Source organism: Rhamphochromis longiceps, linkage group LG1, assembly GCF_057381845.1.
Source record: "Rhamphochromis longiceps isolate RC_006_pf linkage group LG1, R_longiceps_female_GT1.1, whole genome shotgun sequence".
Classification (NCBI taxonomy): domain Eukaryota; kingdom Metazoa; phylum Chordata; class Actinopteri; order Cichliformes; family Cichlidae; genus Rhamphochromis; species Rhamphochromis longiceps.
In genome coordinates this window covers 18,955,950-18,983,853 of record NC_140557.1, presented here as the reverse complement: position 1 = coordinate 18,983,853, position 27,904 = coordinate 18,955,950, and the positions used below count along the sequence as shown (strand labels likewise).

At 44.5% G+C, this 27,904-nt stretch overlaps 3 protein-coding genes across 4 annotated transcripts; 1 reads left to right on the top strand and 2 right to left on the bottom strand.

Annotated features, from left to right (window-relative positions):
• Positions 1-247: 247 nt before the first annotated feature.
• On the top strand, positions 248-6,413 carry gnao1b (guanine nucleotide binding protein (G protein), alpha activating activity polypeptide O, b). The gene is made up of 8 exons (XM_085401293.1): positions 248-554; positions 700-742; positions 2,920-3,061; positions 3,360-3,520; positions 3,611-3,739; positions 3,816-3,945; positions 4,710-4,863; positions 4,944-6,413. Exons 1-8 carry the CDS (start codon positions 437-439, stop codon positions 5,129-5,131), a joined length of 1,065 nt encoding a protein of 354 aa, XP_085257419.1. The 5' UTR covers positions 248-436; the 3' UTR covers positions 5,132-6,413.
• Positions 6,414-7,136: 723 nt separating this feature from the next.
• cog4 (component of oligomeric golgi complex 4) lies at positions 7,137-17,586 on the bottom strand. Of its 2 annotated transcripts, none has more exons than XM_085401256.1 (19): positions 17,414-17,586; positions 16,129-16,211; positions 15,918-16,032; positions 15,356-15,530; positions 14,970-15,163; positions 13,544-13,649; positions 13,304-13,461; positions 13,161-13,219; positions 12,949-13,073; positions 12,720-12,838; positions 10,630-10,796; positions 10,352-10,517; positions 9,899-9,961; positions 9,684-9,797; positions 9,017-9,109; positions 8,854-8,937; positions 8,651-8,752; positions 8,235-8,363; positions 7,137-7,677 (listed from the first exon to the last, which is right to left on the bottom strand). In XM_085401256.1, the coding sequence occupies exons 1-19, from the start codon at positions 17,546-17,548 to the stop codon at positions 7,543-7,545; spliced, it is 2,322 nt and encodes a 773-aa protein (XP_085257382.1). In that variant the 5' UTR covers positions 17,549-17,586; the 3' UTR covers positions 7,137-7,542. The 2 variants fall into 2 exon arrangements, with proteins under 2 accessions (XP_085257382.1, XP_085257391.1); XM_085401265.1 differs by having other exon boundaries at positions 16,129-16,207; positions 17,369-17,585.
• Positions 17,587-17,979: 393 nt separating this feature from the next.
• On the bottom strand, positions 17,980-24,194 carry LOC146678594 (uncharacterized). Its single transcript, XM_085401279.1, has 4 exons — positions 22,370-24,194; positions 21,742-22,161; positions 20,842-21,246; positions 17,980-18,823 (listed from the first exon to the last, which is right to left on the bottom strand). The coding sequence occupies exons 1-4, from the start codon at positions 22,611-22,613 to the stop codon at positions 18,489-18,491; spliced, it is 1,404 nt and encodes a 467-aa protein (XP_085257405.1). The 5' UTR covers positions 22,614-24,194; the 3' UTR covers positions 17,980-18,488.
• Between the last annotated feature and the right edge of the window lie 3,710 nt (positions 24,195-27,904).

Genomic DNA, 27,904 nt, shown 5'->3' with positions numbered 1-27,904 from the left:
CCTCCCTCATCCTCTAGCGCCCCTCCTGCCTGCTTTCGTGAAAAAAAAAAAAAAAATACGATGAAATCGCTCGCGCTCGCTGCCATCATCACCATCAGCGCCGCCCTGTAGAGCGAGAGAAAAAGAGAGAGAGCGCGCGCTCGAGACCCCCCCTCCCCACCTAACAACAACCCCAACCCCGCAGGCTCGAGCACAACGACCCCACCTCCCACCCCCCCTTCTCAACCCCCTCTGATAGAGGGGACGGAGCCAGAGACTCACAGTCACGGAGAAAAGACCTTTTCGGGATCCCGGCTCCGTTTCGCCCTCAATCCGGGCCTAATGCTGTAGCAGACCGCGCGGGAGGAGAGCGCGAGCGAGACAACGCAGTGACAGAGAGTCGGCGAGGGACAGGGCGGACCGGGGAGACGACGGGATTGCTCATTCGCCTGGAAACATGGGATGTACGCTGAGCGCCGAGGAGCGCGCCGCTCTGGACCGGAGCAAGGCCATCGAGAAAAACCTGAAAGAGGACGGGATGGTCGCCGCAAAGGACGTCAAACTCCTCCTGCTCGGTAAGATCAGAGCCGCCCCGGCCGCGGGGCTTCGTCTCCTCGGCTCGGTCTACCTCTTTTGGTGGGACTGCATGGGGCGGAGGTGCTCTCCGTGGTACTGATTTCTTTGCCGGCTCTCACTCTTGCCCTCCTCCCCTCTTTACAGGCGGCGGAGAGTCCGGCAAAAGCACCATCGTCAAGCAGATGAAGTAAGTGTCCGTTAATTTTAATTTTTTCGGGGCCTTATTCCGACCCTCTTACACACATCGAGAGTGAAAGGCCTGAGATTGCGCCTGCCTCCCCTATATGGGCTAAGGCAGGTTGAGCCGCCATGTTTCGAGATGCCGTATAGCCCAGGAGGAGTGCCGGTGACTCGAGCACCTCCTGTAGACCGACAGTGAGGCTGCGGAGGCCACACCGGTGCGTCCCAGGGTGCTGTTCACCGCCGGGGTGCTGAAATGTAGTTAACGAGGCTTTGGCTTGACTACAGGGAGTGTGCGACTGGGGAGGTGTGGGTGTTGTTTCTCCGTATGCGAGTGTTTGTGCGTGCGCGCGCGCGCGTGTGTGAATTACAGTGAGGACTACAGGTCCATTAGTGAATACCTCTGCTTTTAATCTTAATGGCTTTAAGTGCCCGATATCGCCGGGAGTACTTTGCCCATAAAGCCGATTTACGCAGAAATATGGCTTCTAAAACAGCATCTAAACCTCCCCCTGTCTGAGCTAAATCACTCTTTGATGTTTTAAATCACAGTTGTCATCTCCTCTAACCCTCTTAGCTAAGTTTGTCGATGTTTTAGCATGAAAAAGCCATGCTGTTCTGCTTATTCTGTCCTGTGAAACATCTCTGTCTCCTTCCTGCAACTGCACCGACTGCGCCCTCCCTCTATGCCTCTTCCCTTCACCTCATTACCCTCCTTGCGGTCTCTGATTGCCCATAACTCACCACTCTTCCCTGAACTCCACACACTGGGCCAGATAGTGTTTACAAACACTTTCAGAGCTTCCTTCAGCCCAAGCAAGCAGCAGATGGATGGGTTTTTACTACACACACATACACACACACATCATGAGTAATAAAGTTTAGGTATTGGAGAGTTCAGGTTGCATGCCCTTATTTTGATTTGCCAACTCATCATCTTGCAGGTTGGTATTTAGGCAGTATTGCAATTTCACTCTAGCCAGTTTGTAAAAGAGAGGCAACAGGAAATGTTTGAAAAGCCTTAGTAGAGCCAGAAAAGTGCAGCACAGACACACACACCAGAGTAGATTTTCCACATGGACTGAGTGAATTAAACAAGGAGCAGCTTCATCGATAGATTGATGTAGCACTTGCCACAGCAGTCAGTTGCAGCTGCAGAAATGTCAGGCATGTCTATTTATATACATTTCCACTGTCACACTCTGTGATTGGTCTTTATTAGTAGCATATACCTTAAACTAGTGCTTTGAATTCTTAATAATTTCATAACAACTATCCACTTCCCTGTATCTCGTTTAGTCAGAATAGTTATTATTATGCAGGGTTTTTTTGTCACTATAAGCATTTTGTGCACACACACGTCCTTGTAGGATTGATCAATAGTCACAGTTATCTTAGAGCTTCACCAATTAGTTAATTGTCAGGAACTTATTCTGATGATTGAATGGTGCTTTTCTTTTATCCGTAATTGTATTTTGAGTATTTTCACTTTGGAAATACTCACTGCATGAGCGATTAATCGACGGGTATAATTCCTATCAGCTTTAGATGGCACCTCTGCTCCTGTTTCCCTCTGGGTTAATGTTTTATTTCACACGACTGTTAATTTTTATGATGGTGGTGGAGATTCAGGGCGTGAGGCTGATCTCCCTGCCGTGAAACATCTTTTCGTAATGTGCACTAATGAGATGAATATATTAAAACCGTCATCCCATATTTACCACCCCACCCCCCAAATCAAATATCAATTGCTGATGACAAGCGAGCGAACGGGGTGCCCGCTTTAAGGAGTGGATCGCGGGTCAGTTTTCAGGAGGATGCACCTGACATTTTATCGATCAAGCCAGGGGGTGAGGATGTCCTGATGGATGATTTAATGCTACCCGGATTATGGAGGAGTTTAACTGTGTGATTGATTGGTGCTCTCACTGATTCCACCCCATTTCCCATCATAAATTATAAATATCGCATTACTGCTCAATTACTGATCACAGACGGAGTGTGTGATCAATTTCTGCCTCATTATACACACTATACACACACTTAAAGATGGATTTAAGGCAGAGAACACGGGAGAGAGCATGATAAGACAGTAACCACCTCACACACATGCGCACACATCATGCGCATTAGCATACGGACTAGTCTGACTTTTCCCTCTTTTATATCTCTGTACTTGTGCAGGATTATCCATGAAGATGGCTTTTCTGGGGATGATGTGAAGCAGTACAAGCCTGTGGTCTACAGCAACACCATCCAGAGCTTGGCAGCCATCCTTCGAGCCATGGATTCACTGGGCATTGAGTTTGGAGACAAGGATCGAAAAGTTAGTCTTACCTTCACCCTTCAGCTCTTCAGAAGCTGCAATTTTAACAAAATAACCTCGAATTTTGGTCTCATGTAGTTCACAGCATCTTTGGGTTTTGATTTAAGGACTGGATGCAGCAGTTTTATCTAGTGTACTTTTCAACTTCTTTGTAGCATCCATTTAGAGGAACAGATGTGTATTTTGATTTATCATATTTAAAAAGCCCCATATATACAGCTCTGACAGATGATGAATAATAAATATACTGATATAATTTAGTTGCTCTTCCCTGATCTAATGAAATGTGCTCGTGCAGGCCGATGCTAAGCTGGTTTGTGATGTGGTCAGTCGTATGGAGGACACAGAGCCGTACTCTGCAGAGCTCCTCAGCGCTATGAAGCGTTTATGGGCTGACGCCGGGACTCAGGAGTGCTTCAACCGTGCTCGAGAATACCAGCTTAATGATTCGGCTAAATAGTGAGTCAAGCAAAGAGACTACAAAAGGAAAAAAAACAAACAAAAAATCCACCATTTTTATCCACTGCTTTTCCTGTCTTCCTTCATCAGCTATCTGGACAGTTTAGACCGAATTGGTGCGGCAGACTACCAGCCCACAGAGCAGGACATCCTGAGAACCCGTGTGAAGACCACTGGTATCGTCGAAACCCACTTCACCTTCAAAAACCTCCACTTCAGGTAGGAAGCCGCTCCTGCTCGAAGTTCAAAGGTTTTCTGCTCCTGCTCTGTATTGACACCCCCCGCCCTTTTCCAGGCTTTTTGACGTGGGAGGTCAGAGGTCAGAGAGGAAGAAATGGATCCACTGCTTCGAAGACGTGACAGCCATCATCTTCTGCGTCGCTCTGAGTGGGTACGACCAGGTGCTCCATGAAGATGAAACAACTGTAAGTGTGCCTGAATCCCTCCACTGACGCTAATCCAATAAAACTTAGAAGTCGTCCAATTAACTTGAAGATTTCTTGGCAAGTTTTTTTCGCCACGTGTTATATATTTGTATAAAAATATGTATTTATGCAATCTCTATTTGTCTCAGAGGTAGGCTGTACAGTCCACACATCACCTCATTCCATTCTTAGACTTTAAATTTTATGGAAAAAACACTTCTTATTCATTTATTTATCGTTTTCTTACTTTCTTCTTCAATATAAAATTGATACATACAGGTTTTTCCCCCCTGGCTTAATACTTTTGTTATCATACTTGACAGAACTCTATGCCTTTTCCTGTGACTTCCAACCGTTTCTAGTGAAAAAAAAAAAAAAAAATCAGACTAAGATGAGCAAAAGTGGTTAAAAAATGTGACAAGGCTGGTGATTTCTCTTTGTGTTTGGCTAAAACTGCTCTAAAAGGCCTCTGTGACGGAAAACCCCCACACATGCATATTTGCCAAGTGCCTCGGCTGAGTTAACAGGAATAATAATAATCCTGTAAAATGTGTGTTTGTTCTGTTTCATAACAAAAGCGATTAAACAATCATTAAAGCTGGGACTGCGATTTATTGTTTATCAGGGTTTTTCTGGGCTCGGACCGGGCCTGTGTCCAAGTAACAAAAGCAGTAAGAAACGATCTTTACTGAAGCACTGCCGGCTTTCCTTTGGGCCTGTGTTTTATTAGACTCCCCTCATTGTTTTACTTGTTCTTTCCGCAGAACCGCATGCACGAATCACTCATGCTCTTCGATTCCATCTGCAACAACAAGTTCTTCATCGACACCTCCATCATCCTCTTCCTCAACAAGAAGGATCTGTTCGCTGAGAAGATAAAGAAGTCCCCGCTGACGATCTGTTTTCCAGAATACACAGGTGAGTCCCGCGCCCTCAGTCGGAGCGGCTTCCCGAGCAAAGCGACGCGCTTTAATCGCCCTCTGCTGTTTTCTCTCCAGGTGCTAACACTTACGAAGACGCTACTGCATATATTCAGGTTCAGTTTGAGAGTAAGAACCGCTCTCCAAACAAGGAGATCTACTGTCACCTGACCTGTGCCACAGACACGGGAAACATCCAGGTAGTGTTTGATGCCGTCACCGACATCATTATTGCAAACAACCTCAGAGGGTGTGGCTTATACTGAGGCCTGGCCAAGCACAGAGGTTGTCATGGAGTGTATGAGGTGTTAATAATGATAATTTTGATGATACTTAAACACATAAATATGTAATTCTACACGTCCAAACGGACCCAAAGAGCTGCCGTCAGACACCACACTGGATTATTGCCATGATTTGTTCCTCTTCCTCTTATTTTGATTTCAGTATAAAAAAACCCGTTTTTGTCTTTTTTTTTTTTCAAAATGTGTTTTTGAGCTGAATGTTTGCTGTTTCGTCTATGACCGTGTCAACAACCGGGAGGGTCAGAAGCGGCGGCACCAGGGGTTTATTCAGCCGGAGCTTGAAATGTAATGCGAGGAGCGTGCTCTTTTTTTTTTTTTTTGGGTTAAGCACAACGTGGAATATTGTCCCCAGAATTTGTGGGCATTTTTGTTTTTAAGTGCAAGTCTCAAGGCTCGCGTCTTTGGACTGAATACAGCCTCTGGTGCGCCGTTTGACGAGCTGCTGTTGTGTGTGGAGATGACGACGGGGATGTCAGGGAGGTGCTGTACTTGTGGCTGAGGGTTATGGATGGAAAAGAAGGAGGCTTATTTAAAGTTTCCTTCAGATGTGCACATGACGGAGTAGCCCCCCAGGCCTGTTCCACTCTCGGTTTTCTCTTTTACTTTAATCACGATTAGAAGAGAGGATCCCTCTGTTCAGAGTGGCTGCCCATCAGCACTGGCCTCCTGTAGCCTGAGGAAATACCTAACAGCCAATGATATCTCTTGAAAAAATATCGGTGCCAACCATCTGAGAACGACAGTTAGGGGAATAGCATCAGAAATCATAGCTCATTATATCGACTCTATTATTTAACCAACAGATATAACATTTTATTATCAGTGAATGATTTATTTATCTAAGCCTCACGCCCTACATGCCTCCTCCTACCTCCTGAAATCCCATGCCACCTTATTTATTTCCTGTCACAAAATAACTGGGGTGCACCGATTCCCGCCTTCGGTTCAGAGGGTAGAAATCAGCCCTCCGATGACATCTTGTTCTCCGTGTGGTGCGTGACCCTTCGATGTGAATCTGTGTAGAAATAGAAGACTGCACGGGGAGAACAATTTCATTTGAGGCAGCCTCTGTCTGGGGAGTCAAGTTTTTCTTCCCCCACTCCCTCCTCCTCCTCACCTCCCCTCCCCTGATCAGTGAGGAGGGAACCATTATCCCACCACTCCCCTCTCCTCTCCTTCTCTCCTCTTTCTTCTGTCATGTTTCTCTTTTCACAGAGAAGGAAAAAAACAAAACAAAAACAAACAAACCCAGCTCTCTATTTTCACCCATGCACCCAGAAATTCATCTTCCCACCACCCCTATATACTCTCTAGCCATCACATATCAACCCTCATATCTCCATTTTCACCTTAAAAAAAAAAAAAAAAAAGCACCGTACTGTATATATATATTATGATTATACCAGATTTTTTTTCTTTTTTTTACTGTGAATGTTTTTGTGCTGCACCCCTCATCCTATTCAGTAGTTTATTGGTTGCTCTCATGTGGAATGTTTGTGCTGAGCCAATCGAATGTTGTGTTTACATTAAAGCCACACTTTTCCTAACTATCCCTGCGTTTGTCTGAGTCTGATTACACAGGACTGAAAGGAAAACAAAAAACGAGACCGTCACGGTTGCAACGCTGCTCAGGAAAAAACAAAACTTTAAACAAACGCTGACCTGCTTTAATCTGTGCCGAGAACTAAGGTTAGACCGGGAAATTAGGCTGAACATTATGAGAGTGGACCACTTTTAATGCTTCATCGCCTGGTGAGCACAGCTTTGTATTTAGTGTCAGAAATATGTATAAAAGATTGGGAGCAGGTCCTGCGCAGCAGCGGAGCGGCACTCGGTGAAATGTGGCGGATGGCGGGGGATCAGAGGCGTCGCACAGCAGCTCTCGATTTATTAGGTTAAAAGTGTTCCATCGCTGTAGACAAGGAGCTATTCATATATTGAATGACTAGGCTGGATCAGCTGTCTGACCTGCTTCTGTCAGTTTAATGGGTACGATGTTCATTACTGCTCTGTTTCACTGAGAGCCGCAGAGCGCCGCTCTTCAGTCCCAGTGTGTCCTCGTTTCTCAGAGCCAGTTACAGGTTAAACTCCCACTGAGATATAATTACACAGTCACGCTTTTAATTAAACATTTAACAGAACGTTCTCATATTTTACAGTTAATTCCTATCAAATTCGTCAAAATCCCTGCCCCATAAAAGCCCGGCTATAGTGATATAGACTGTCATCAGTCAGGGGTGAAGAGCAGAAGGTCTGAACCCCCCCAAAGAATTCAGATAAAAAGAAATCCTCGGCTTGTCCGTACTGCAAACAGAGTTCTGCAGTGAAAACTCTCACAGCAATCGAAGGCACCCGCACACCAGTTCCGAGGGTTACAGCCGCAGCCTCTTAATGTCCTCGCTTCGGAAGTCGATGCGGAGCGCCAGGACCTGACGCACCTCTGCCGGCGTCAGTCGCCACGTCAGGGGACCTGAATTAGTGCCCCAGTAATCCAAGATCTCAGTTACCTGCAGAAGAAATCGGTAAAGTAATAGTAACTTCAGTTATTTTTGGTGTTTTCTCCAGCTCACAACAGTATGACAGAAAGCACGAGTGGTCCACACTCTGTGGAAACCACATGAGCCCATTGTTCTTGTCATTTCTAAACATGCTATGAGACAAAAAGAATAAAAGAAATCCCAGTTAACAATGTGATACTGACTGGCGACTTCTTTGGGGAAAGGAATACCAAAAATTGACTTATACAGGGGAAAGAACTCCTGCATTTAAGCCAGCAGGCCACATTTCATTGCTGTATCAGGTAGGCTAAAGCCAGGTTAATGAAAGCAACTCGTAGCTAATGGTGTCCTGCTCAGGGTGTACCCCGCCTCTCACCCTATGACAGCTGGGATAGGCTCTAGCCCCCCTGCGACCTTAAATTGGATAAGCGGAAGAGAATGGATGGATAGCAGCTAAAGCTGTCACATAGATATTTCCCAATAGCAAAAACATTGTTAGTTACAATCCATCACTGGTGCTAAGCCCCCATAAATGGTGTGTGTGTTTCTAAAACAGTCTAAATTACCCGCTCAAGGTTGAGAATGGTGGCCATCTGTGTGAGGCGAGCGAACTTGTCTCTGATGGTCCAAGTTGTCACGGTTGTGAGGTACGCCACGAGAGACCGGAGCTCTTTATCAAACTGGAGCCCCCCGAGCTACAACAGAAAAGTCAAAAATAACATCTGTGGGTGCGTTTTACGTACATGGCAACTTTCTTTTTTAGGACTATATGTTCTACATTGTGTCATAATTTATTTAGAGGTTATGTAAAAACATGCTGCACAAAAATAGGAAGAAGCTGCCGTGCCAGAAGGAAGCACCCTCTGCTACAGGCCTTTCTGAACTCATTAATAAATTATTGGAGGCCTTTCTTCACGGGAGTGTCAGTGACGTGACGCACAAGCAGCTCGCTGCCACCCAGTGGCCAAGCTAAGCGCCTCACCCTGCTGAACGAGCATTTGAGGACCGTCTTCTCCATTTCAATAGCTATCAGACTGGTCATCAGGCTGGTCAGCGTGTCGTAGATGACCGGGGAGAGGGCCATCTGGCGGGGAGTTCAGATCAGAAGACGAGAAGAGAAGTTTACTAAACAGTGAGGAAGAGTATCTTTAGCCGGTAAACACAAAGTCAAATCTTAAAAGACACCTTAAACTCTGTCATCAGCTGCTCCAAGTTGACGATGAGCTGCTGCACCCAGGGGTCATTAGCTTCATAGTCATTAAACTCCTCCTGTGAGGGATGCAGACAGTTGCAGCAAGACGTTCTGTAACCTCTGATTTATTCGTGTGCAGAAAGGTGAAAGCGTTACCTCCTCTATGTTATGTGAGATGGACAGGAAGCTGCTGATCCAGGGTTTGACCTGAGGCTTTATGGCTGTTGTGTTTAGCTCCGTCAGACCCTCCTGTGAAAGAAAACCAAAGACAAATACCTGACCTTAAAAAATAAATAAATAAATTCTTAGTTCTTTCCATTTCTCTTTATTCTGGAAGCACACGGGTTGTGGGTTTGTCATGTTTTCACGGGATACTGGGATACCCCGGGAGCACGAGGTCTGTTATTTTAGTAACTGACTGGGTGCTCTATGCTGTTCCAGTCTTTGCCTTCTCCAGCGCCAACACGAAGCAAAAACTTGTTTCTGGGATGCATTTTCTGGAATCATAAGCACCGTGTGGAGCAGGTGCAATCTGCTTCATTGGAGCCGGATGTCAGGCAGCCACGCCCGGAGTATCCCCGGGGTTGCACAACAACGACACGCACCTCCTCGAAAACAGGGCTTTATTAAAAGATCTCATTAAAGCTGCGCTTCTAGATCTCCTGTGACTTGTTAAATAAATAAGAGCTCTCCCTCCACGGCGCTCTCTGGTCTAACAACAGTTCTCCATCCTGAGGCTCCCACTCCAATTAAGAAAATATACAAGTCTGTGCAGACAAGCATGTGGTGTGTGTGTGTGTGTGTGTCTGCGTGCACGTCCAACCTGTAATAGATCTTTGAACTTTGTGGACGTGCTGACAAGGTCGGACAAACAGCTCTCAATCTTGGCTTGCTCTCCAGAGCCGACCCCCTGACTGAACAACTTGGAGCAGTCGTTCTGACCGGAAAGAAAATTGACATTTTTTTTTTTATTTCTGGGGAAAAAAATAAAAATAACGCGATGAACAGGAGAAAGGAAGAGCTGTGGCACAAACTCACCTCCAGGTTCCTCTTTAAAGTTGTGATGTTCTCACTGCACACCTCGACGTTATTCAGGGTCACCTGAGTGGGGGACGAGTGCAAATGAAGGATTCTTACAGCCAGCGTGACTCAGTCCTGCTTTAAAAACTATAATCTGCTGGAGATGAGGTATTTTGACATCTCCTGCCTCAGCTGGTAGTTATAAGCCTTTAAGTGTTTCTTAATTTCAATTTATAATGATATTAAAAAGGTTTTTGAAGTCGCTCTTGTTTTAACAAAGAGCCATTTTAAAAATTAAAGCGCTACTCACTTAGCTCATTCATTCGATTCCTCCTTTAAATTACTGCTGAGCTCTTTTTTAAAGGGCTTATACAGCAGATGTGAGCGATTCATTTATCTTACAGTCTGACAAAGATTTCTAAGGAACTGCTCTACGAGTGAGGCAAGTATTTCTGTGTCGAGCGGTCTCACCAGGAACGCAGCCTTGGCGTCTTCGGTGCTCTCGATGCCCAGCGTGTTGAACTTGCCCTGCTGTAAGCTGCTCTGCATCAGACTGACCGCGCTGCTGACACCACGCTGGATGTCCTGCAGTGTTGTAGCCGGGAAGCCCTGCCGCAGCTTGTTATACAACACCTCCCTGACGGGTGAGAAGAGGCAGATGAGGCAGGAAAGGGGCACGTGTCAATGTAATAAATGTGTAAAACCAAACAAAACCAGGATTTTAAAGAGGTAGAAAATGAGCGAGCGACCTGAAGTCAGACTCCAGCACGGAGTTGGCGTGGTTGATCATCGCACAGAGGCAGTCGATGCTGGAACTCGATAAAGCTCTGCTGATGCACTTTTTCACAATGTAGAAACAGTCGTCCACCATGCTGCTGGTCAGCTGTCCCTTTTCGTATGTGTCCATAGCAACAGCCTGGGGGAGGAGAGGAGTTAATAACATGGTAACGAATAAATAAAAAACGTGAAGTTACTTTATACTACAGTAATAAGGTAACACATAAACAGTAAAATGATAGAAAGTTACTCTTTTTTTCACTGTATAATATGCAAACGGTTTTTGTTTCGAATGTGTGCACAGATTTATGCACAATGTGTGCATAAGTAATAAAAACAGGAGGTTTTTAGGGAATTAACAAAAACTTTATAATTACAGGACAGTCTGGGCGATGAGCTACCAGAATTTTCTTATAAATGTAGACACAAAGAGTGGTGCTGACAGATTTCTTTTATTTACTCAAACGCATTAAAAAAAAAAAAAAAAAAAGGTAGAAAAATTAGATCTAAAGATGAAATGGCATTTTTTCTAATATTATATTTTTGTATTTATATTGAGATATCTTAGGTATTTAATGTGTAGTTAACGCATTTTTATAGTGACAAAAGGGGTATTTTTACTTGTCCGGCCCATCTAAGATCAAAGTGTATGTTGCCTCTGATGTAAAATGAGCAACTTGACTTTATCATACAGTAGCACAAGCAGTGACAAGGTACTGCTGTCGTTACCGTTGCTCTTCTACAAGTTTGGGCTAAAGAGAAACTTTAAACTGTTCCAGAAACATGAGAAATATTTTATTTATAAGTCAGACATCCTGTTTGATACTCGGGTGTTAAAGAGTCAAGTTTTTGGATGCATGTTTGGAGTATATTCAGATCTTGTCTACAAATATTACATTTTGTTTTTAAAAATGTCACTATAGCCATTTCATTGCCAGACCTGCGAGTCATCAAACACATGTAAAATTACTGTCACATTCAGGACACGACTGAATGAGAATCAGTCTGTCTGTCTATTTATAATTAGCATATGCTGAAATGTCCTCATTTTTCTATGTAAGGCACAGATCTTCTGCACGGCCAGGGTGGACAACCAGGGGATGAATGTGGAGTAAAACTACGTTAAATTAATGCACATAACTGTTTCAGGAAAAGTAAACAAACAGGAAATTGCTGATCTATCCGGCTGACCTGTCTTGTCTTGTATTACACGAGCACCGCCGAGCCTTTTTTTCATCACTAATCATAAATGAGAAACAGTTGATGTGTGAAGTTTTTGGGCATTCTAAAGTGCAGGGAAAAGGTTAAGAAACCCTGATGAAGGAAATATGTATGCTCTGAACTGTTCCACTAGGGAAAGCTGTAAACCTTTTTCAAGAGAGAAGCAAAGCATTTGCTCAGGAGTGACGATAGCTTAAAACCCCCAACAAAAACACCAAGAAGCAGATGGTGTTAAATTTTTAAATAAAATGTTTAAATTTAAAATGTCCACTGCTTTAAAAAAATACAACCTTTTGAAATTGAATAAATCTTTTTGACACAGCCTGTATTTATTGCCAATTAACCTTTGGCAATACCTTCACAGCCCACCAGGGGGCTGCAGGCCACACTTTGGGACTCATCTGCTCTCTGGTAATCTAAGCAATTTTTAATGTTTGCAGTGAAATCACAGGTAAATTCAAGTAAGAAAATGCTGATGAATTTGCACGTAAAACCAGCCAGCTGCCTTTTTTTAAATTTTTTTTTAAATCCCTCATATTCTCTTTCCCTTTCTAAAACAGATGTGTACATTACCCATAATGCAACATGACCGCCACAGTTTGGTCTGTCATCTGAGTGCATTATACTATCAGCAGCTAATGTAGCCTGAAGCAGAGGGTGACCTGCAGAATTTAAGCTTTTTTTTTTATTAACCTCAGACTCGACATGTACAGCTCCCTGCACATCCACAGAAATGTTACACAACCTTTTCACGTTTGTGTCAGTGCAGCGGACACATAAACAGTCTTCGATGAGTGAACTGAGTCTTTGAAGTACAGAAATAACACTGCACTCAGCTGACCTTGTTGACAGACTCTCTCATGTAGTACTCTTCCATGGGAATGTAATAACCAATCAGCTCCTGCATCGTTGTGCTCAGCAGGCAGTGTTTCAGCAGCTTCTCCACGTTCTGCTGATGCTCTGTGTGTTTAAACACGGAGGGGAAAACACACATTTTCAACTGCACACTTCTTTACATTCACATTTCAATTAAAAAAAGAAAAGAAAAAGAAAATCACACATGAAGCTACCCTGCGTGATGCTCTGAGCGTCCCCAACTTCAAAGTCGGCCATCACGCGGCGACGTAGAAAGCGCAGGTAGAGCTCCGCCCTCGCGTTCATCAGAGTGACTTCTGCCAGGACGGGATCCAGCTCCCTGTTTGCGGACGAAGAGGTATAAACAAAAATATAAACCCTCAAACATGTAGGAAATGCAGCATCCCGCTTAGACAAACACACGCACCTTGGCTCGATCCTCTCCCCTGGAACACTCTTCATCATGCTGCTTTGGACGACCTGAAACTAAAGAGCAGATTCAAGGTCACAGCCGGGTCAGGGACGCAGTGAAAGCAACCATGTGACGCAGCGCCGGCGTCTCACACACACCTTGGTGTGGTATCCTCTCTGCTGGATGAAGCTGTCAACTATTTTCTGGGCCTGGCGATCACATTCCTGCTGCAGGTGAGTGATGAGCGTGTACAAATGGCCTGGACCGTAGTACGTCTCTACGATTGGCTGATGGGTCTCCACAACGCGAGCGATACCTGTGAACGCAAACCAGCACACGGGTGGAGAGAGCATGCAAAGGGGAATTCAGGCAGACACGCACAGTCTGTGTTTTCTCACCTTCCAGCAGCAGCGTTAGCGTGTCTGCAAATATCAGCAGAGCTCTCTTCTCACCCAGATCTGCTCCAGTCGCTAGCAGCAGGTTCTCCTCAGCTTTGGAGGCAAGCTGTGTGAGAGTGTATGAATCAAAATGACATATTGTAGCAGACTAAAATACATGACTCAAATCAGGATAAACTGAAATTACAAGTGTGATGAAATGCATAAATAGGAGACAAAAAGAAAATATGCACCTCGACTAAGGCCACTATTACAGCCACAACTGCCCTCATGTCACTCAAACTAAGCTGCTATGTTAAAAATATGAATCTTTATGTACAAAAACCTAATAAACAGATAAGCATCCCCGCATTTAGAATCAATGTGTGACTACTTGTGCCTTTTTAAACCATACTGTTTCCTTCCTTTCTGGTTGAAAATCACTGTCATAGAGCGACCAAGGGCTGGCACGGCAAGCCAGCATGCAGGAGGTGAGGTTAGTTTCCATATCTGTGAGTCCGCTGAGGTCTACTTGGGTCTGCGTGACGTACCTGCCCTTTTTTTTTCTTTTTTTTTTAATAATGGCATCCATGTGGACTACACTACAACAACACCAATTACACATGTGTTACATTACAATGACTGTACGTCTGTAGTCTCTGCAGCTGTCTGTGTTCACAACAAAGTAAAACCCCCACCGGTGAACCCATTCTGGTTTGCTGGCAGGTGACCTTCATCAGTAAACCAGACAACTTTTAACTGATCACTGGTGAAGAACCCAACCCCAAACCTATCCTTTGATGAAAAGCAAAACATTTAAGGAAAAATAGAAAAGAAATTTATGATGCATAAATAACACACAATAGCATAAGTCTACAGTTAGGGTCACCACCTATGATGAGTTATGCTTAATTTTGTGCTACCGCTGTCTGTGTATTTGCTTATGGAGAGCCTTGCAGACAGGCGTTTTCAACCACTGGTTGTAAAGCGGGCTGGAACACTGAAGGGAGCAGCAGTGAAAATCACCGGGAACGAGAACAGCGAGAAACAAACACCAAAGATTAAAAAATACAGCATGAAAAGCACAAACAGCGGCTGCAGTGACACTTTTCTATGTTTTTAACTCTCGGTTTCACTTCAGCTCTTTGAACGTTATAACTTTACTTGTCTCCTTGGCTGGCTGACAGATGAAGAGTGGTCCATTGACGGGCTGTTCCACATACTTTGGACACTCTCTCATGGACTGCCAATGTGCTATCACCGCTGAATTGTAATGTCCCCATTAAGCCAAATCTGGATCCACATCCCCCCTTAATTTTCATCCACACACACGGAACCAGCCAGCATGCACGGATCTCTCTTTATGTTTAAGTGGTTTGTGATTAATGAGATTCAGCTTTCTTTAAGTTAAAGCAGCAAATATAAAGGACTTGTTTTCATTACTGACCTGACTGCAGAGATACTGGCCAAATCGAGCGAGGCCTTGCTGGTGGAGGCCAAGAAGAGGGAAGATCTTGAAAAACCTTTCCACCTGTGCCAGGTCGACTGCTGCTACGGCTTCATCAAGCTTCTCTGCAACAATGACCTTTAGTTTCTGCTCTGCTTCCTGCAGTAGGACCAGACTGGCGTCCACAGCGCTGCCTGTGCAGACGTGATGAAATGGTAGTGTTAGTGTATCTTTGTGGCACTTACCCAAACCTTAATGTAACGACTTTAACTGCTATATGGAGCTTTATTTTTCAAATCAACTGTAACTGCATTTTCCATTTGCTTAATTAACCCTAAGCCTGCAGTTTAAGATTGCATGCTGATGTAGAACAAGAGGCTCCATACTTTCTTCTCCCTGCCTGCTCAGCTCGATAACGGACTGGTCCAGAGACAGGTATCGATGGATGTGAGCAGCAGCCTGTTCGTAATCTTCATTACGCAGAGCTGTCTGCACCCCGTCTGTGCAGAATTTCAGGTCGAGGATATCATCGGCACGCTGGATGACGTTATATAGCCGCGTCTGAGGGAAATCAAATGAGATACATGTTCAGAAATCAAAGCTGTTTTGACCCAGAAGGAGTCACGCCTAGAAAATGAACCTGGTATCAAAATGATGGCCTAAAAGGAGACCTTTCACATGCTAACATCTTTTATTGACGTTCAAAGATGGTTGTAAATTTCATGAAGCCATCTCCTGTCCTTATAAAGTTACAAGGTCTCCAAAATCCTGTAACAAGTACGGTAAAAAAATACTATGTTTTGCATACTTCAAAGGTACAAGTTTGTTGGTTTTAAATTTGCAAGTTATAGTGCCAAAAAGCAAAAAAAAAAAAAAAAAAGAGCAAAACAAAAACTGCTGATTTTGAGCGGGTCTGATGGAGGTGCTTTAAAATGTATGCATGCTCACCTTTGCCAGGTCTAGTTGTCGTACTTTACGGCTGACGTTTTCAGCCAGGCTGCAGGTAAAAGTGATCATGCCCGACAGCTGGCTGGCGTCTCCTCCAATCAGCTGGAGGTTGGGTCTGCAGAGCAAAGAGAGAAAGCATTTTTTTTCTCAGTACAACACATTACAGATTAGCATTTAAATACTTTAGACCAGCAGCTGATTTTGTGTGTACCCCATCCTGTGTAGTGCCAGCATTTTAGTGTGAATGACCCCCTCCTGCCCTACCAGTCTGTCCAGCTCTGTTTCCACCTCTTTCTGCAATAAAAACAAAACAAAGACCAGTTTTTTACTTTATAGAGTTCCCACAACTCACATTACTTTATCCACACTTCATTAGGTACAACTGCTCATTTATCCAAATATTTAATCAGGCAATCACATTCAGTTCATCTAGCCATGTAGATGTAACTAAGACAGCCTACTTAAGTTCAAATGACTATCAGAATGGGGACAAAAGGTGAATTAAGTTATTTTCAGCATGGGATGGTTGTTGGTGTCAGACAGGTATGAGTATTACAGAAACTACAGATCCACTGAGATTTTTCCACATAACCATCTCTAAAGTTTACAGAGATTGGTTTGAAGAACAGGAAATATCCAGTGAGCAGCAGATCTCTGGGAGAAAATACCTTGCCGATTCCAGAGGTCAAAGGAGAATGGGCTTCAAGCTGATGGGAAGGCAACAGTAATTGAAATAATCATTTGAAGAAGAACCTACAACAGCAGTCCTGTCAGCATCACCAAAACTGGAGCACAGAACACTGGAACAACGCTGCCTCGTCTGATGAGTCTCAGTTTCTGCCCCAACATTCAGACAATACACTGTAAATTCAGGTCTACTTAAGGGTAAATTCGTCCATCTCTGTCATCATATACCATGACTGATGAGACAAACACTGTAGAGCGTTTTCATGTTATCATTTCCCATCTTGCATATTCACATTGCTGATTGGCTGTATTTGACTTAAGGACATGTGTTTCTCGAAAGTCTGGTTTTTATCTGATGGGTGCGAAAAACGCAGGATGCTGGAGTAGGTATCGATCCAATATCAATATTAGTTTTGGAATCGACACTAGATATTTGGATCGATCTGCCCACCTCTAAAAGGCAGTAAAGGAGTTATGTATGTAAGTAGGAGCTTGTTGAATATAAACACATTAAAACTTAATGAAAAAACGAAGCGACAACAAATACTGGGAAACAACTGATAGCAGGAAGAAGGCGATCCATGGTGATTTAACAGGAAAAACAATAAATATGAAGTGACACGGTGCATGACTGCATTCCTACTGATGACAGTAAACTATTATTAAAGCTTGCTGTTTTTGTGAATATCTATTAAAGCAGACATCCTTCTCAGCAGCGGTTTGAGGAGGAGCGCCTGTTAAGTTTACGTGGATGACGACAGCACCTGTATGTCGCAAACAAACCACCGTCAGCGGCCATTGGTACGAACCTCCTCCTCGCAGAGCTGCTGGTAAATTTTCTCCAGGTCCTCCAGCTCCGTCAGGGCGGAGATGGTGTCCATACTCACAGAGGACAGAGAGCTGGAGTCGCATCTTCTCGCTGTTATGGGTCCACCGTCAGCCATCTTCCGCCACCGGAACAGGACACAGAAGCCAACGTCATCATTTTTGTTACTATTCCCCGTGATTAGTCTGCCAGGCAGCGTTTCGGCGCATTATTATCGGGTCTTTAGAGAAGACGAACTCGTCTTAAAATCATAACCGTGTCGACAACGTTATATTTAACCAAGTATAATATAAATATATAAATTTTATTACATATTAAAGTCTGTTAGTGGTGAGGATAGGTCAGCATTTTTACACAAGTGCCTGACAACTGTTACTCGGGGAGAAACTTTTCACGTACCACCACGCATGCTCACAAACCCACAGCACCGAAACTGGTCCCCTAGAGGGCGCTACTGCGACACTTCTCAGTGAACGGAGAGACCGTATGGGGCTAAAACTACGGAAGGAAATTGGTGTATAAAGGTTTACAGACGCATATGAGATGATGTACAAGCATAAACCAAGATTTATTTAACCAAGTACACATTTTAATAACATCTAATTATTTGCTAAAAATGTGAATGAACAAAAGCAGTTTTGTGGCTCTCAAGTTTGCTTAATGAAAAGAGAAAATTTCTGTATTAACTTGATAATAGTTTACGGTAGAGGGTTAAATGTAATGCATAGACCAGCACACGTCACCACCATTATTGTATATTGTCCTGGAAAGCCATTGGCAGATCATCCCCACCTACTATGGTATTAAAAACATATTTTTATGTCTGAGCTATATGATATTCTTGGTATCTTTAAAGGGAAAAGTTAACTGAAAGTTGCTTTTTGTGGCTTTGCAAGGTGAGATGGGGTCCTGGATTAAATACCAGGATGAAGCCGTAACAAAAGAAACCCAAACAAACCACTGCACACCTATTGTTTTCAAATTTTCATATTTTACTAAAACAAATTCAGAGCATTTTGTGTTTTAAGCAATGCTGGCTGCATTCATCAAAGTTAAAATCAAGAGACTTGCTGCTCTCTGGAAAACAGCAGGAGCTCTTCTCTTTCCTGCTGGAGTTCTTCCCATTTCTTCTGTAGTTCTTCCTTTTCCTTCTGCAGCTCCTCTCGCTGTCTACTTAAGTCGTTGGCTTCCTCCTGCTGTGCTTTCCTCAGAGACTCGATTTGCTCCCTCTCTGCTGCTGCCTCTCTGGCACTAGCTGCACGCAGCTTCTCCAGCAGCTCCCTCTGATGCTCCAGAGTCCGAGCCTCCTCCTTCTGCGTTCTCCTCAGAGCTTCTATCAGCTCTCTCTCCCTCTTGAGCGTACGCTTTTCTCCTTCAGACATCTTCAATGCACCTGCAAGAGGAGAAGGACTCAGGTTTAGGCTCATTACAGCCTCCAGCACAGTGGAAACCTGGAAAACAGGACTGAAGTGTCTTTTTAAGGGCTGCTACTGATTTTTCTTAATCAGAGGGAGTTATAACAGGTATTTGGAACAGATAAACATTTAAAGTAAAGAAAAAAAGAACAAAAAATAAGTCCTCAAAATATAGATTTATATATCAAATTGTGCCATAATTTGGAGTAATGACTATGGCACTTCAGTCTTGTAAAAAGGAAATTTCTCTAAACCAAAGAGTAGGGAGTGCAGACAGAGTAGTGGCTGCATCAGCACGAGCCCATTCGGTCTGCCTGTTCTTTTCTTCCTTTCTCTTCGGTTCAGAGTGTGAGCAATGGCACATTACATTCACTCACTCACTCACTCACTCACTCACTCACTCACTCACTCACTCACTCACTCACTCACTCACACATATGTATTAATACATGTATATAAATATATATAAATATTAGGGGTGCAACGATATTCGTATCGATATTGAACCGTTCGATACAGTGCTTTCGGTTCGGTACGCATATGTATCGAACAATACAATTTTTTTCAATTTTTTTTTTTTTTTTTTTTTTTTGTGTCCCGTTTGGATCTATAGCCATCAGAATTGTTGTCTTGAGGCCAAGAAAGATGCCAAGAGGATTTATTTTAAGTGGATCATCATATTGGTCCATTTGATTGACCTTTATTATAATTATGAATTTATTTTATTTTCAGTTGCAAACGGGACAGACATGACTGTGGGATAGGACAGGGGGAAAGAATGAAAGAAAGAGGGGGAGAGAAAGAAAGAAAACCAAAGGGGAGAAAAAAAAAAGAACAATACAAAATTTGTAATTTATTTTATCAACTTTCCTTCTGACGATGCTGTCTGTGTTGAGCGCTCAGTGAATCTGCATTTGACTACTCCGCCTAGGCTCGAGAGTGCAGCCTAGGCGGAGTAGTCGAACGCAGATTCACTGAGCACTCAACACAGACAGGATGGTCAGAAGGAAGAGCGCAGGGCAAGCTAGCGAGACAGAAGTGGACCTCCCCACCCTCATTCAGATCTGGCGTTTGGAATTATTTTGGTTTTCATGTGACGTATGACCCTGAAGGTAAGCGAGTCATGGACTGGCTTGTTTTTTTGCTTTCACTTTGCAATCGCGCGAACTGTGTATAGAGAGCGACAGCACTGATCTGTGAGTGATGATAATTTGTGCACCAATTCCTCTGACATCGTCTTATTAATTGTTAGCTTACTATGCAAACATGACAAGTGAAATCTCCCGCAGCTTAAACATGTGAGAGGTTGATCGCGCAGAGAATCGCTGAGCTTATGTGAGTGCGGCAGGATATATATTTGACTACGATGACCTGGATGACTGAGAACCTTCACAGACAGATATATATTTTAGTTCTGCTGAGCCAAATAAGACAGGTCAGGGTGAAGAAGTGACAGCCAAAGAAAAGCTTACCACAAAACGGAGAAGTTATGACAAATCAGACTATAAGGCAAAAAGAAAGTGCAGCTTTATGGTTTCATGGACAAAAGAATTTCTGTGGCTGCAATATGACGAGCTAAAAAACAACACGCACAAGGGTTAGGGTTAAATTTAAAAACTGTACTTTTGTGTTAAAATATATATTTATAATTTTAATAAATGACAAATTAAAAAGGCATGAACATTTTTTTTTGTATCGAAAAAATATCGAACCGTGACACCAAAGTATCGAACCGAACCGTGAATTTTGTGTATCGTTGCACCCCTAATATATATATATATATATATATATATATATATATATATATATATTTATTGTGTGTATTGTGTGTATTCATCCTCTTAATTGAGAAAATTACTTTGAACACATTTACATGGAGAAACAGGACCATGCGACCACAAGCAGGGCTGACAGAGTGAAGCATTTACAGGGAGAGATTTGTATCATAACCATTCCTGTAGACTGAGTGAAACAGCAGTGAGCTATAAAATCATACCTGGAGCCTGTCTCTGCTCTGACGTCTTGTTGTTGGCATGTGAGACCGGAGATGAGTTTAACGCCGGTAAACGCAGCCCATTGGACACCTGCTCTAACAGCAAGTTTGGGTGTCTCTTTGACATGTGTCGGTGCAGATTACTGGAGCTATTTTTCCCGCACTTCAGCTTCTTCGTGCAGATACGGCAACGAGCAGCGTTCAGGCTGTCCAAGCGCTCAAAGTGTCTCCAGATGGTACTGCGTAGTGGACGTCCTGCAGGAAGGTCGTCACTCCCCTCTGTGTGTGTTTGAGGTTCTGCTGGATTTCCGTGGGAAGCGTCTAAGATACCGTTGATAGCCACACTGTTATCGGTTTCATTCACCAGTGTTACTGTCTCAGAGTCTCTGTCCTTCGACAAGACTTCCACTGAAAAGAAAGAAAACATAGTTGTAATCACACAACTCATACCTCATGTCCTTAAATGGAACACCTGACTCCAGGTCGCCTTTAGAGAAGAAGTCACATAGCAGTTCACTTATTTTTCCAGATGTAGATGCACAGCTGTTTGTGTGTTATAAATTTGAGCCACTTAAGTTTGTGTGTATTGGTCACTCAGATAAAAAGGAGACCATATTATATGCATAATCAATGCCTAAATCCTTTCAAATGATTCTTTATTCTCCTTTTCATAGATACACATACATGAAAAGGTGTGACACTGGCAGCATCTGACCAATCACAAAGAGATATAAGACCACTGGGAGCATAGCGAGTGATCTTAGAAAGGAAAAATCAAACTAAACACTGGAAAACAATCCAGAACTTTAGCTACCTCCCTTGATACTGAAGAGGAAGATAAGCAAGGTGTTATCTCTTGTTTGTGTAGATGTGAAACTTTAATATGGCTGTCAAACAGCTTACCTTGAGCATCACTCTGCTCTGTCCCCCATAAGGCCTCATCGGACTCAGGGTTAGTGTTTGAGTCCTGTGAGGAGTTTAAGGGTGTTGGTGGGTACTGCTGGGTGGATAACAGCTCAGAGTACACCTTAGGATGTTTTGAGGACAAGTGTCGCCGCAGGTTGCTGACGCCACCACTTTCGACCAGCTTCTTCATGCAGATGCGACAACGAACGGCGTTCAGATTGTCCAAGCAATCAAAGTGTTTCCAGATCACGCTGCGATGTCGTGAACGTTTCACAGGGAGCTCATCACTTGTCTCCATTTGTGTTATTATTTCTGATGGACCCTCCTGTGGAAGGAGGTCATTCAAAGAAGAGCTGATTCCAGTTGTGTGTACTGCGGTGATGGTGCCACCCTCATCGTCCTCCAGTGCCACTTCCACTGAAGAAGAAAGAGGCAAAGTTACATTTAAGTGGTGAACATTCTGCTACATGATAATACTTAGTGACTGCTCAATACACATAGAATATGGTTTTCATCCTTAACTAACCCTAACCCTTTGGCGGCCTTTTTCTAAAACACTATACAGTATATCTACTTCTGTCCCCACAAAGCTGGGGTTCACTTTAGATGGTTTGACGAGCTGTACCGGAGCAGAACTGCTCTCCTTCCGCCCGATGGTGCTGGTCTTCCCCGGGGCCAGGTTTAGATCCGGGTCCGTTACTTCTCGTGGAGAGCTCGGTGGGATGCTTCACACGCAGGTGTCTCAGCATAGCAGTGGTGGAACCACAACCTTTTTTGAGCAAGTGACGAGCGCAGAGAAGACAACGGACAGACCGCGAGTCGTTGTTTTCGAAAAAACTCCAAACTACACTACTACGCGCCCGAACCATCGCGGTGGATACAGGTTGGCACTGCTGTGAATAAAGAGTCAAATGCCACGGCTCGGTACAGAACGAATAATTACTCTGCGGCTATCCGTACTATTAATGAAGTTTATTTGTTTTTGATGTGCTAGCCTAGCTGATACTACGCGCAGGCAGCATACGAAAATGTAATAGCCCTACGTCATATCCGGGGTATCAACCGTCGTCTTCCGCGCGGGACAACACTGGAAGCGACATGGCGACCGGAGTCCATAGAAAGTGAATGACTTTCAGCGACTTTCAGCTACTAAAGGCGACAGAATAACCGCTGGCGACGCGAAGTGTTGCTTCCACGCGAACGACTGAAAAAAACTACCAATGAAAGCATGTCGCTACCGCTGCTGACCCGGTAGTAAATACGGAAGATGGTTACCTAGGCAGCCTCTACCGTCCACAAGCAACAGATTCATAGCGATTCGCGACAATTACAAGTAGACGTATCTTAAATGTTTACTAAACCCGACTCAAAAATTAGTTTATTTTTTAATTTTATTTAATATATTTTCTTATTATCATTATGAGGATATCTAGGAGATGCAGTGGACTTTTAAAAATCTGATTATTTAATCCGGTCGTGGAGAATAAGAGAATGCTGAAAGAATGAAAATTAAATAACCGAGTTAATAAAAACAATCAAACAAACAAACACTGAAACTAATTATTAAAAACTAAACTGCGTAGACAATAAAACGTAATGGAATCTAAATTTTACTGATGACATAAAGTTCAAAGGAAATAATACTATAAATATAAACTAGCTATCATGATAACTCTATGATGTAGCTGTTTACACGTTCACCTAACAAATAAAAGATCCCCGGTTTGATCCTGGGGGCAGACACATATCCCTTTGGAGGGCATACAATGTAAAAATTAACAAAATCAAAGCATGTGGAACTGCCCTAATGTGGTGGCCCCTTGTGAGTAAGGAATTAGCTTTATATCTCTATGACTACACAATCGGTGTGCTCGAGTATACTTGTGAAAATGAGAGCTCTTTTTTTTTTTTTTTTTTTTGCCTGTCCCGTTTGGCTCTTTTGCCATCAGAATTGTTGTCTAAAGGCAAAGAAAGATGCCCAACGGATTTACTTTACCAAATTGACCATCCCAGCCTTGCCGTAATGGTCCATTTGATTCACCTTTTATTGTTTCTTTTATTTTCACTTACTGAATACGGGACAGACTTGACTGGGGGAAAGAAGGGGAGAAAGAAAGAGGGAAAGAGAAACAGCTGAGAAGAGGGACGGGGGAGAAGGGCAAAAGACAAAAACCAACAGAACGGGCAGAGAAGAAAAAAATGCATATATCAATCACCTGGGTCACCTGCTGAGAAAGAAAAAAGAAAACAAGCAGAAGAGAACAAGAGCAACAGAACAAACAACACCACAATGATACATGGGAATACGACAGCAAATACCAAACACTAAACACCACTGTGCAGCACACAAGACCAACAGAACACAGTGTGCCCTGAGGTAGGAGCCAAAAAGGGTGCAGTTTGTGGGTGTGATCACCCGTGTGTACACCTGTGAGCATGGACGCGCTTGTTTTTTGTTTTTTAAAAGGTTCCTTCTTGTAATAATCTGCTAGAGGGTGTGGGGGGGCCACAGCCCCGTCCTCCAGGGCATGAAGCAGGTATGGAGGAGATCAAAACTCCAGACATCCAGAGGCCCCCAGAACACAAGAGACCAAGGAAGACCAACAGAGGGGCAGCCGCGCCACTGTCCCAGAAAGAGCTGAGGAGAGTCCCAGATGAGGGCTCACTCAGCAGCCGTGGAGCAGAAGCCAGGGGGAGTTGCAGTGACGCGCCCGTGAGCTCCGCCGGCAGCCAGCCGCGCCTGAGTGACCGAGCCCCAGGCCGAGAGGCCGGGGGCACCCCACCTCCGAAGTGGCCCGAGCGAGCCCCAGGCTCCAATAAGCGGCCGCCAAGGAGTGAGCCGGTGTGTACCTGGACGCCCATCCCCGGACACAGAGAACCACCAACGCACCGATGTCTGAGGGGGTCCGCCACTGGCAGGGGAAGTGGTGGTAGGGGGAGATAGGCCTCCAAACCTTGGAGGGCCTGAGATGTCCCCAGAGAGGTGGCGCCTGACACCCAACCTGACATATAGACACAGACATACAGGCACACACAGATACAAACATCCATTCCCACCCTCATGCTCTCATATACACTTACTCCACACTCAACCAACGTGGAGACAGACATAAAGAGACGTTGTACACACGATCACACTCCCCAAGCGTACTCTACAAACCGGGTCTAGGTGCCCCCGCCCCTGGAGGGGGGAACTGCACCCAGACCCAGGTGGTGTTACCCTTTTCCCTGCGGTGGGGGGAGGCAGACCGCCCTGACTCCGCAGCAGCAGGAAGGCCCCACACTCCAGACCGCAGTCGGACGGCCAACTCCTCCTCCTAGCCCCCCCGCTCCAGCAGGTCGCAGAGAACGGGGGTGAGAGAAGACTCCAAACCTCCCTCCACCCGCTCATTGTAGTGTTGATGCATTTGTGTTCTAAGGTGCATTTAAAACCCAGGAGGGCTTGGAGCTACCTGCCAGAGAGCAGCAGGTAAGCGCATGGTCCCTCCTGCTAGCCCTCAATGTCTACGTGTATTTAAAATTGAGAGGTGGGCAACGACGCCAGGGGTGGGGTGTACACCCTGATGGTACTTTGGATTCCGTGTATCGTGCCCACCCCCAAGATCCTATATGTATGTGTAATGAGAGTGTGAGTAATGTGAATGTCTAAGTTGTGGGATAAAATTGAGGCAGAGACAGCCAGAAGGGGACAGAGGGGGGGGGGGGGGTAGCCTCGTCTGCACCCTGGTGACATACCCCTACTCCAAGGTCCTGCATGTGTGGGTGGTTGTGGTGGAGCGGGAAGAGGGAGGCAGCTGGAGATGGGGAGGGAAGGAAGGGAGGGGCAAGTGACCCCTCCCTGGGGCCAGCTCCCCCGCTGACCCCAGTAGGCACCCCCATACTCCGCGACCCGCCAGGGAAAGGGGGCCCAGGCCCATCCAGACCGGGGCCCAGTGCAGCAGCGCCTCCCGGCCCCACAGAGCCCGGGACAGTCCACCCAACCCCACCACAGAGAAAACTGCACCCACCCCACCATCCACTCATCAAATGAGAGCTCTTTAAAGGTGTTTGACATTTGACTCGAGTTTTAAAGATGTAGCCATGGAACTCTTGTAATTTCATGAGTGAATAAAGTTGGGTAGAACACAGATTTGAGTAAAGTATGGCAAAAGACTCATGCCCTGCACTTGCTAGAATTAGTATAGATCAATGGAATGGTTTTCTCTTACTGCAACCGTTTGATAATAATAAAAGATAAACTGGCATGTCTTAAATTGATTGTCTTTGGCATATTCTCACACTCCACATGTTCTCAAACAAGCTGGAGTGGCTGATGCTGTGCCATCAGATTACAGCACAATAATTCTAATGTAACCCTCACTTTATATGTTTTAGAGGAGCATCGAGGTTGATGGAGGGTTTTTTTTTCTTTTTCTATGCTTTTTTTTTTTTTTTTTACTTTACAACTCCACAACTTTATTAGTGCAAAAAAAAAAAACCATTAATGTATTTTCACTTAAACAAGCAACTGTTTTCTTTATCTGCATTAAAGTTATATAAAAACGTAACAGTGCGAATGTAAATTCCTTGCTGACAGTTTAACCAAAAGACATTTTTTTTTTTTTTTTTCTTTTTTTTTTCTTTTTTCTTTTTGCCTGTCCCGTTTGGCTCTTTTGCCATCAGAATTGTTGTCTAAAGGCAAAGAAAGATGCCCAACGGATTTACTTTACCAAACTGACCATCCCAGCCTTGCCGTAATGGTCCATTTGATTCACCTTTTATTGTTTATTTTATTTTCACTTACTGAATACGGGACAGACTTGACTGGGGGAAAGAAGGGGAGAAAGAAAGAGGGAAAGAGAAACAGCTGAGAAGAGGGACGGGGGAGAAGGGCAAAAGACAAAAACCAACAGAACGGGCAGAGAAAAAAAATGCATATATCAATCACCTGGATCACCTGCTGAGAAAGAAAAAAGAAAGCAAGCAGAAGAGAACAAGAGTAATAGAATAAACAACATCACAATGATATATGGGAATATGACAGTAAATACTAAATGTTAAACATTATTGTGCAGCACATAAGATCAACAGAACACAGTGTGCCCTGAGGTAGGAGCCAAAAAGGGTGTAGTTTGTGGGTGTGATCACCCGTGTGTACACCTGTGAGCATGGACGCGCTTGTTTTTTGTTTTTTTAAAAGGTTCCTTCATGTAATGATCTGCTAGAGGGTGTGGGGGGGGCCACAGCCCCGTCCTCCAGGGCGTGAAGCAGGTGTGGAGGAGATCAAAACTCCAGACATCCAGAGGCCCCCAGAACACAAGAGACCAAGGAAGACCAACAGAGGGGCAGCTGCGCCACTGTCCCGGAAAGAGCTGAGGAGAGTCCCAGATGAGGGCTCACTCAGCAGCCGCGGAGCAGAAGCCAGGGGGAGTTGCAGTGACGCGCCCGTGAGCTCCGCCGGCAGCCAGCTGCGCCTGAGTGACCGAGCCCCAGGCCGAGAGGCCGGGGGCACCCCACCTCCGAAGTGGCCCGAGCGAGCCCCAGGCTCCAGGCCCCGATAAGCGGCCGCCAAGGAGTGAGCCGGTGTGTACCTGGATGCCCATCCCCGGACACAAAGAACCACCAACGCACCGATGTCTGAGGGGGTCCGCCACTGGCAGGGGAAGTGGTGGTAGGGGGAGATAGGCCTCCAAACCTTGGAGGGCCTGAGATGTCCCCAGAGAGGTGGCGCCTGACACCCAACCTTTTTCTATGCTTAGCTTGCCTTGCTTCTTCACAGTTAACACAATGAACAAACTCAGATTAGACAACAGGTGTTAAACAAAGGCAGCCGTTTTTATTAAAGGAAATATCCGTCAAGCAGATGAGCATTACAGTTTCCCTACTTTAAAGCAACACATTAGTGCTTTTAAAAAAACAAAAAAAACAAAACAGGTTTAAAAAGAAGTTCACAGGCTGAAAGCAAAAAATGGCAAACTTTCTCCACTTGAGCTTACAAATAAATACAAAAAGTGTTCTTCAGCGAGCTGGCTGGACACTACACGCATCACGCTGTTTATTAAATATGTGGCATCATGTTATTCTCAGTGCAAAAACAACAAAACAACTGTAGATAAGAAGATGATGATGAATGCTGGAATGTATTTTAGCAGTGTCAGATTATGGAACATCCTGCAGGCAA